The sequence below is a fragment of the Cannabis sativa genome, unplaced genomic scaffold (assembly GCF_029168945.1).
Source record: "Cannabis sativa cultivar Pink pepper isolate KNU-18-1 unplaced genomic scaffold, ASM2916894v1 Contig2, whole genome shotgun sequence".
In the NCBI taxonomy this organism is placed as follows: domain Eukaryota; kingdom Viridiplantae; phylum Streptophyta; class Magnoliopsida; order Rosales; family Cannabaceae; genus Cannabis; species Cannabis sativa.
In genome coordinates this window covers 264538-274962 of record NW_026870038.1, presented here as the reverse complement: position 1 = coordinate 274962, position 10425 = coordinate 264538, and the positions used below count along the sequence as shown (strand labels likewise).

Genomic DNA, 10425 nt, shown 5'->3' with positions numbered 1-10425 from the left:
TACTTTTAAGTATATTATGTTATATATTTATAGACTTTCACATTCTTAGTGAATTACTAATAAGCACCAATAATATTAAATATGTGGCTAAGATGATTTTTTTAATTTAAAAAGAGATTATTAATATTTAAAAGATTGTTTAATTTTTTTGATTTAATTATTGGGTTTATTTGTTAACGGGAGATCAAATCTAATCGTTAAATTTAATAAAATATTCTTTTATTTTTAAGTATATTATGTTAATATATAAAGATATACCAATAAATATGAATGTATAGAATGGAAAACATGAAAAACAATATAGTACTATAACCTTTTTCGCTAGAGGGTTACTTTGAAACAAACATTAATAATCATAATTTTGTGGCTTGGCCCAAATTATCTGTAGCCAAAAGTTGTGTTGTAGTACCTAATTAACTTTTAGCGACATTAATTTAGTAGTTAATGTTGCTTTTATAGTGATAGTTAGTTAAAAATGACTTATTAACTTAATTAATTACGATCTGACTATTAGTGCTCTTTATGGTGACAACTAATTATAATTGTGACCTTAGCCATATATATTTGATAATAGTTTTGAGGGTTGCTATTTGTTCGACACAACAAATTATTTTGGCGTAGTATTAATTATTTGTATTTACCAAGCGCACAGATTCTTCAGCTGCGATGGCTAGAATATCAACACAAGAGACAACACCAGGACAAGCATTCTCAACGGCAGTTTTAATATTAACCACAACTTCAAAACCTCTAGCCGAGTTAATATTTCCAAAACCTTCTTTTTCGCTCACTATTGTATCAGTGCTGTCCAACAATAGCGATCCATCACAACCCTACAACATTAAAATTATATTAGCAATATATATTTTTTAAAAGGAAATTATATTATCATCAATATTAAAATATATATATATACAGTATAGACAAACTGAAAAAAAAACATCGATTATACTAATTAAGATAAGAGTGTTTAATATGTATATACAATAACAAAGCAATCGTGGAAGTGAAGACGAATGAGACTGGCAGCAATACGAGGATCAGTCTGCAGAGCTTGTTGAATGACCCCTCCTACAATATTGGTCACACTTGGGCAGCTTTGCATGTAAAAAAATGGAGTGAGCTGAGCAAACCCTCCAGCCAAAAAGCCAATGCAGCAAAGACTTATTACCAAAATATATTGTGATGAGTCTGCCATTTTTTTGGTTTTATTAAGCCCAATATATCTTTATTGTTTATTGTGGGCAGAGCATTAAACAATAGTCATAAATGCTGATTACGAAGATAAGCCAAAACCAAATATATATGAATTAGTGAAATAAAGATCTTTATAGATTAGATACGTTTGTTAGAGAAATATGTGGCTAAGATGATTTTTTTAATTTAAAAAGAGATTATTAATATTTAAAAGATTGTTTAATTTTTTTAATTTAATTATTGGGTTTATTTGTTAACGGGAGATCAAACCTAATCGTTAAATTTAACAGAATATTCTTTTATTTTTAAGAATATTCTGTTAAACCAAGAAATGTCGTTAGATAGGCACTTTTAATATATAAAGATATATATAAAAAAGGCAGTAGTCATCATAAATTCCCAAGAGAATGTCTTCATTGCTTACATAGTGTCAAGTTTACCATGAAAACATAAAAAAGCAGCAATTATTCAAGAAAAAGATAAAAAGAAATAGAATTTGTTCCTATTATGATCCTGCCATGGTAAATCAAAACTCAAAAGTTGAGCATATTATCAATGTTTGAAACACTTTTCTAAACACAAAATCAAATTGGCAAGACTTTCCCGGCTTCTCTGTGTCGCTCGCCCCCCCATGTACATAATTTTGCAACCATAAGCGAAAAATTAAGAAAAAAACTGCAAGTCATCATCATCAACAAGAACGAGAAGCCATTACAACAACGCCTCCTCAACACATGAGACGATTACACCACCAAAATAGGTTCTAAAGTTCAAGACGAGGCTTTACAAGGTTGTCACTAGTTGAATGCTGGTCGTGCCATTTAAGACGGACTACTCGAATTTTCTTCCAGCCTGTATATTGTGATCTCCTGTTGCTTGAAGTACCGTCTATCCTCTTCATCGACTAGAACGAGATTCAGATAATACTTGACGCTAAATTTGTTGTTGATATTTCGATGAGTTGGTGTCAGTTCGTAGGGACTGAGAAACAGTCTGATTGGAATTGATTCACCTAAGAAAACAAATTTAAGCATTAAGCGAGTAAGAAAAATCATTGAATCATCATCCAAGTTTCATCAAGTGTTAAAATAGCAAATGATCAATCTCTGCTACTCTTTTTCACAAATCTCCACTTATAAATAACTTTACCTCTGACTGGAGCACCGTCCATCAATTCAAACTTAGCTAGTGTTTCAGTCTCAACATGGGTATTGGTCCCTGAACCAGTAGACTCTCTGCGTCGGATTTCTAAATCCATATTTTTAATCTTGATTCTTACTAGAAGAAAATAGATCTTCCCAATAATAACGTCTTTCAGATGATATCTGCAATAATTATACCACAATGTTAAATCTGTAACAGAAGCACTTACAGAACTATGTTGTCGATATATATACCCATTTTTTTATTACTGAAAAAGAGCGACGGCCTTGGTTGCAAAACAAGATGTGAATGGGTCAGAAACATGAAAATCCAGTTTTAGCTTAAGAAAAGTAAAACATAGATGATAAAAAGTGTAATACTTACTTGCTTTTGTTGTACTCAAACTCAATGTGCAGGCAATCTTCAATTCCAACTTCCATCTGCAAAGATGTGGATTTCAACAATCATCCAGGGGACTAACAATGGGATATGTAATTGGACAGCACACCGATAAAAACAGTAAAATACAACTAACAAATGGAATGTGCATGGAAGACTATCTCCTATTGAAAATATCTAACAAAGTTCTAATAAAAGAGATGCAGAATTTACAATTAATAAAAAAAAATGTGGGGGCCTTACCTTGATGCTGTTGTTAATTGATGGAGGTGGGGTGTAGTTACGAACCTAAATAGTAAAGTTGAAACATTAGAAACTCGAAATGCAATGCTCGTTCATACAATACATAAAATCACAATAAAGTAAAACGTAAACAGAATAAGTATCTCATGGTGTTACAACCAATCAATGGAATCATATATCTAAAGTACACAAGACGTAAAGAACTTTCATTCAGGCATATGGTAATTTGCAGTACATGTTAGTTAGACAGGCTAGAGACAATCATATACTTGGATATTTGATATTTTAATAGGTTGAGGTATCGGGAAAGGAAATAGGAAGAAATTTAGATACTAGATAGCTTGGTATTACATTGACCTCCAATAATATCGGTCCAATGTTGAATTTCCCCAACCTTTGAAGGGGGCACCAAAAGGTAGACTTATGAAAGTAAGATTGATAATAACTGCAATCATGCACTGCCACTTTTGGATATCAAAGCAATGGTTTCTTATCCCTCAATCAATCACAAAAGTGGTAAAAATTATACTTAAAGAGTGTCTGAAACTGGAGCAAAGAATAGTACCCAGCATTCTCTAACTAACTATTGTACTGCTTCCTGGATTAGGAGTTAATTTGAAGCATAAGCAAATAAATAATAATGGAGACTGAACCCTGTTCTAACTTCCTCAGAATTAATAAAGAAAACACTTGAACAATGAGATAGAAACATGAGATAGAAACTACATGTAAACAGACCCACACTACATAGTAAAAGAAATCAATCATTACCATAAAGTCCTGGTATTCCACTATGCTTCCAGTGTAACCACGGCTAATTGTAACTTTCAAGACGTACCTAGAAAGAGCAAGCCATTACAATCCCGAATAAGTACATTTCCTCAACATCACAAATCACATAGGAGTCAATAAAAATGGTATTCGTTTAAGTGCTCCATGGAGGCAGCAAATGAAAATAATAAATTAACAGTACAAAGGTGCAACCAGTTCACCTTAGCCTCACATTCACCCCATTGTATGTCTCATAAGGCATTTCAACTGTAGAAAACTCAAATGGAAATGTCTTCTTTTCATATATTTCTCCAGGAATGTCTAGTTCACGAACTACAATGAATTCAACAAACTTAAAGATCATACAAAGTAAAAGTATTACTAGAAATCCAATCAGCAGATGTATTTATATATTCATCATATCTAGTTATTGAAATGAAAAAGATATTATCAACTATTGCTACAATGAAAAATAATACAGCAAGCTCAAAATAATCTGAATCTCCATTTTCTGAATAAGTTTTTCATGAGAAAATATAATAAAAATAAATAAATTTCAGCATTGCAGAAGTAAAAATTGTCTCAAGACAATAGCAAAAAGCAAAAAGTATACTCACCAAGGGAAGTAAAGTCATAGAAGTTGCCTCTGTCAAAGTACATCTCTGCAAAGTAAAACACAATTAATAAAGTTATCTTCATAGTTATATAAGGAAAACAAAAACTAAGACCAATCTATCTAACAAGTATGGAATTAATAATTCAATGCAGAAAATGGGTAGAACATTAGAAAAGAGCATGCAAAATACCCTCACTACATGTAAAAGAATTCATCCGAGTTTAAACTAGGCAGATTCCATTGGTACTAATATTATAGGAAAGGTAAAATATCAATTAAACAATCAGTAATTCATCTTAAATGTTCAAACATTCATTATTGTCAGGACTTCATGAATATCATGGAAACAATTTTTTTTTTTTTTTTACTTTTAGAGTCTTCACAGTATATCTCCTCTTTTTTTAATGACATATCACAGAGAAAGGTCGCACCAAACACTTACCTATCTGGCCGAGAAGCTCAACTTTTATACCATTGTGTTCAACCTTCTTTCCTGGAACTGGCTCAACAGAGACCTGAAATTGTGCCACAAAATATAAATATCTTTAGAATATAACTAATGTGAATGTATACAATTCTAAGAATCAGATAAATCCTATCAGTAAACACACCTTGCCAGCAATGTTTTCTTGACTTTGAAATAGCGGGACCATCACTGTTTGACCATTTTCCTTCTTGAATGGAACCTTAAATAAGAAACAAAAGCAAACTCCAAAATCAAGTTCTATACCCACCTCTTCTAATTTTCTAAATTTCCACTTCCTACAACAGCATCAAATTTCAAATTACAATCTTGCAATAATTATGTTAGTACCTGCTTGCGGTTTTTCGCATCGTTAAATGTGATTGATATGTTACAAGATGGTTTGAAAGCTCCGATCAAGTAATTCTGAGAATCAATCAAAAAAAAAAATGTTCAATTCAATTTACATTTTTTTACTATGACAATAAAACATAACAATCACATACTGCTAATATGATCTTACCATTTTTTCTACTGATAAAAACCAACTCCCAAAAGCTCCCTTACTCAACAAAACCTGCAAAAAAATTCAAACAAATTCACAAAAGGCAAATGCATGCATCTAAAATCACACACCAAATCACCCAAGAACTCAAGCTTAAAATTTTCGAAAACCCTAGAACTTAAACAAAATCTCCCACATCCCCGTACACACACAATCAAATGACTCAAATTCAACAGCTAATTAAGAAGAGGAAGCGTTCCATCCGGAGGCACGCATGAATTACAAAATTCAGATACTAATCGAGATCAAAACGTACAGAAAAAATGTCACAACGAAAAAGCTTCACGTAAATACAATGATCAAGTAAATTAAATTCGTATTTGATGTACCTTGAGCTTGAATCTTGATCAGGAAGAGATTGGTGAGAAAGTGTGTTGTGAAAATTGAAAAGATGGAGGAAACCCTAGAGTGGAAATTGAAGAATTTTGGGGAAAATCAGATGAGAGAGTGGAAAATTAACGGATCCGAAGAGCATTTGGCAGTTGGGTTTTTGGGGACGAAGACTGCTTGTGTTTCTCTTCTCTTGCAGTCCCAGCTCAGTGCACGTGCCTTCTCACGTGCCTTCCTCACTTGGCTCTCTATTTTTTTAGGGTATTTGCGGCGAAACCCTCTCAATATTTCAATTGTTACATATGACTCTAATAAAAAAAAAGTTATGGCAAAAGTACTTTATCTTACAATATTATTGTAGTCGTACTTTTTTTTTTGGCTGTTAAGGGTCAATTAAGATCGTTAAGTGCTACCTCAAAACCACGTGGCGACATATTTTTTTAACTTATTTAATACGTGGTGTCGCTACGTGTTTTTAAGTTGACACTTGATGACTAAAAAAAGATATGACTGCAACAAAATCGTAAAATAAAGTACCTTTACCACTACTTTTTTTTTATTAAGGTCATATGTAACAATTGTAAATGTTAAGATAGTTTTGCCACAAAGAATTTTTTATGGCTAATTGGGATTTTTGTCTCCTAAACTTTAATATGTAACAAATCATTCCCTCTGAACTTTTTTGGATATTATAAATTCTCCCTGAACTATTGAGATTGTTAGATTTAATGACTTTTGTCTAATTTCATTCAATTTTACAAATTCGGTGATTGTTTATGCACTAAATCATGCTCCCTAGACTTTGATATCTACCAAATCATGCTCTCCAAACTTTGATATCTACCAAATCGTGCCCCTTGAGCTTTGACATGTATCGAATCATGCCCCCTGAACTTTCATCCATGTTAGACTTTCCTTACTAAAATTGGACAAAAGTCCTTAAATCTAATTATCTTAATAGTTCAATGAACATGATTTGGTACATGTCAAAGTTTGGGATGCAAAAATTCTAATTAGTCTTTTTTATTAGTCTTCTTTTTTGAGAATGTTCTACTTTTTAATAAATCATGCAATTTTATTAATAGCAATCAACTAAAATAATAGTTTGCAATCCAATCGAAAATTCTCTTCCATTAGAGACATGATTAGAATTAGAATTAGAAAAATGAGCCAAAGAATCAGTCGCCTAATTCTTATATTGTTTAACAAAAAAAATAATAATAAAATCAGAAGAAAAAGAATGCAACATCAGATTTAACCTTAAGAATACCTATACAATTTTCATCTATTGCTCAGAAGACACAACAATAGAAACTATTGTAGTAGGTTCATCCAACCTCGTAACTCCACTACTAACAACATCTTCAGTCGCAGAGGACTTATTATTCCCAACCACTACAACGATTTGATGGCAAGTCATCAAAGAACAAAGAAGAACCAACAATGAAATAAAATAAAACAAAACAAAACCATGTCACACAAATAAGGCTAAAACACTCAAAATCATTTCATAGAGACAAGACTAAAATACTCAAAACTATATCACAGAGACAAGACTAATCACAGTAGCAAAAATTGAATCGCAATGGAAAAACACAATCCCGGCTAAGCCCCACCTATGCCCAAGGAAGGTTGGCGAGCTTGGCTAGAGAAAAAAGACAACTTCCTGTAGCTATAAATTTACAAACGAGAAACCCTAATTTTTTAATTTAAAAATAATTAAGAAAAAACTTTTCTTTCATTTTGGTCTAGTTTGGATTAGCTTTTTTAATTTCTTTTTTAGCTTCTAAGATTAAAAAAAGTCTTGTTTAGATAAAAAAAAAAAGTATTTATTTAATGAGAAATGTTAAAAGGCGCTATTGGTGTTTAACACCCTCTAAGGTGTAATATCAATATTGTTGTAAGTGTTAGGTCCTTTAATATAATAATTTTTATGAAATATTGTTAACTAATCGTAAGGTGTCACTTTTAGGTGGTGTTGGACATTACTAGTACCTACTAACAATACCTTTTTTTTTTATTCATATGTCATTTTGACTCTTTTGGGAGAAGTTAAGATTTGTAATTTCTTCTAAAAAAAAGACTTTTGAGAAATTATTTCTAAAATTAGAATAATTTATCTACTTTCTAATTTACTCATAGGTTTTTTTGTATGATATTCAAATATTTTGAAAATAACATTTACATTAAAAAAATACAATAATTATCCAAACATTAATTAAAAGGAGTTATATTTTCAGAAAATAAAACAAAATATATAAAAGGCTAATTAGCAATTTTTCCCTCCGAACTTTGACATGTACTAAATCATGCTCCCTGAACCTTTTTAACAGCTAATTAATTGAATGAAATTAGACAAAAGTCCTTAAATTTAACAATCTCAATAGTTCAGGAGGAATTTTTAACAGCTAAAAAAGTTCAGGGGACATGATTTGGTATATGTCAAAGTTTGGGGGAAAAATTGCTAATTAGCCTATATAAAATTATGGATTATGAATTATGCTTAGTAATGAAAAAAAATAATTTTTTATTGTTCTAGGACAATTAATGTTGTTGCCCATAATTTGAGTAAATACTATTTTGGAACCTATGTTTTGTAAAAGTTACCGATTGGATCCGGTGTTTTGTTAAATGATAAAATAGACCATGTATTTTCCAAAATGGTAAAAATAGGACCTGAGCTTAATTTTTGACAACTTTTTTTTTAATATAACTAACTTGAAGACAATTCCTAATACTAATAGATATAGAAAATGTAAATAGTTTTGTCATAGCACTTTTAGATCGAATTATAATTAAATTTTATTTTGACAAAAAATCAATTTAAGGTCTTATTTGTACCATTTTAGAAAATACATGGTCTATTTTGTCATTTAACAAAATAGAGGGTCTAATTAGTAACTTTTACAAAACACAGTGTCCAAAATAGTATTTACCCCATAATTTTACTAAATTTGTTCTGTCTGTAGCAATTAATAAGATTTGGTGGCCAAATTATTCGAATTGTATGGATAACTTAATCATGGATACCAAGAATTTTGATGGTATCTCCTCTTCCTCATTTGTTAGACCTATTGCTTTATATTGTGAAATTTTGGAGTTTTCCCCTCCAAACAAAAAAACAATGGCAAAATAATTAAAGAAAAAAGAAATTGGCCGAGAGATCAATATTTATTCAAATTAATTTGAAAACTATTGGTGCTAAACAAATATGGGATAAGTTGAAGAATATCTCTTTTTTTTATACATTAATCAAAAATATTTTCATATAATATTTCACTGAAATGTACAAGTGAGTGAGTTGCCCAATATATCCTCACTTTCTATTTAAGTCTATCACATAATTTATATTAACTTAAGGGGTATAACGAGTACATAATCTATAAAAATAGGTATATTTTAAAAAATATGAAAATAAAGATAAAAATTAAAATATATAAAGTAAATGGGTATACAATATAATTTTTTTAAAAAAAAACATCATATACATTAGTTAACGGGCCACTTTTCAAAAAAGCTAATAGTCATTAACGGGCCAAAGCCCAATGTGCTCCATACTGGGCCTTAGAGAGACACTTTTGCAGCAAGGTGAACAAGTGAGACCCCAAATATAACAAGAACAATTTCGTTTGAGTTGTATCATCTGAATTGCCTCTTAGATAGTGGTAAAATTATTATAAATATTCAAATTCTATTCATTATAATTATATATTTATATTGATTGTATGTAAGTAATATTGAAAAATTACATAAAATGTAATTAAAACTATAACAAATATATATAATATAGTAGTTAGTTCATTAATTATAATAAAATGTAAAAATATATAATACGAATTCAAATCTGTATAAAAAAAATTAGTTTATTTAAATAAAATAGATCAGTTCGAATAAATTACAACACGAAAATTAGGGTTGTACATCGGTCGGTTTAGTCGGTTTATACTACATATTTTCTAACCCAACTTAAAGATCGGTTTGTAAAATTCTGCATACAACCTACCCAATTAAAAAAAAAAATCTTATTAACCCGACCAAACCGAAATAAGGTTTTTTTTTTTTTTTAGTGTCAACTAAAATAAAAATTAACCACATAAATACATAATATATGTGAGAAAGAATTTTATTGAGAGGTTGAGAAAGAATTTTAGGATTTTGGACTTTTTTTTAATATATATTATATATTATATAATATATATAAAATAAAAAAAATAAGTAAAAATCGGGTTAAATCGGGTTGGGCGGTTTAATTAGGCGGTTTGGGTCAATTTTCAACCCGCCCAATTAATTGATTGGCGGTTTAGAATTTTATCGTGTTATGTCGATTTGTATTTTTTATCGGTTTTGTCGGTTTGGTTTCGACGGATTATTCGGGTTGGGCGATTTACGAAAATTTTTGTACACCCCTAACAAAAATATTAAGATTACAACTTGTGTTGGGCCTATACTAAAGAATTCTTGACACGTGCAAATTATATTTGCTTAACAAAACTTATATTTTTTCAAACTTTATAAAATTTGGCTTAGACGAGTATAACACACACGTATGTATTTACATCGATTAGCGATTAGAGTTTCATATGCACATTATGATATTACTCAAACGCTTTGTTACAAGATGCATGAGTGTTACATGCTCACCACAAATCACACAAAATATAGCACCTATATCCACCAACTAGGTGATCTCACAATATT

The 10425-nt window shown here is 30.4% G+C and overlaps 2 protein-coding genes across 2 annotated transcripts; both read right to left on the bottom strand.

The window, feature by feature from the left end:
• Positions 1 to 608: 608 nt before the first annotated feature.
• On the bottom strand, positions 609 to 1216 carry LOC133033063 (peroxidase 15-like). The gene is made up of 2 exons (XM_061107621.1): positions 986 to 1216; positions 609 to 833 (listed from the first exon to the last, which is right to left on the bottom strand). The coding sequence occupies exons 1-2, from the start codon at positions 1196 to 1198 to the stop codon at positions 624 to 626; spliced, it is 423 nt and encodes a 140-aa protein (XP_060963604.1). The 5' UTR covers positions 1199 to 1216; the 3' UTR covers positions 609 to 623.
• Positions 1217 to 1586: 370 nt separating this feature from the next.
• Positions 1587 to 6026, bottom strand: LOC133033079 (vacuolar protein sorting-associated protein 26A). Its single transcript, XM_061107647.1, has 12 exons — positions 5727 to 6026; positions 5356 to 5409; positions 5184 to 5258; positions 4981 to 5055; positions 4812 to 4884; positions 4371 to 4415; positions 3975 to 4086; positions 3754 to 3820; positions 2983 to 3027; positions 2725 to 2780; positions 2347 to 2522; positions 1587 to 2209 (listed from the first exon to the last, which is right to left on the bottom strand). The coding sequence occupies exons 2-12, from the start codon at positions 5356 to 5358 to the stop codon at positions 2019 to 2021; spliced, it is 918 nt and encodes a 305-aa protein (XP_060963630.1). The 5' UTR covers positions 5359 to 5409; positions 5727 to 6026; the 3' UTR covers positions 1587 to 2018.
• Positions 6027 to 10425: the final 4399 nt, after the last annotated feature.

Coding starts and splice junctions, on each gene's coding strand:
- LOC133033063 (XM_061107621.1), bottom strand. CDS start 1,198: ATGGCAGACTCATCACAATATATTTTGGTAATAAGTCTTTGCTGCATT. Junction 834..985: donor TCCACGATTGCTTTGTTATT/GTATATACATAT, acceptor TTAATGTTGTAG/GGTTGTGATGGATCGCTATT.
- LOC133033079 (XM_061107647.1), bottom strand. Junction 2,523..2,724: donor TTTGAGTACAACAAAAGCAA/GTAAGTATTACA, acceptor TAATTATTGCAG/ATATCATCTGAAAGACGTTA. Junction 2,210..2,346: donor GGACGGTGCTCCAGTCAGAG/GTAAAGTTATTT, acceptor TTGTTTTCTTAG/GTGAATCAATTCCAATCAGA.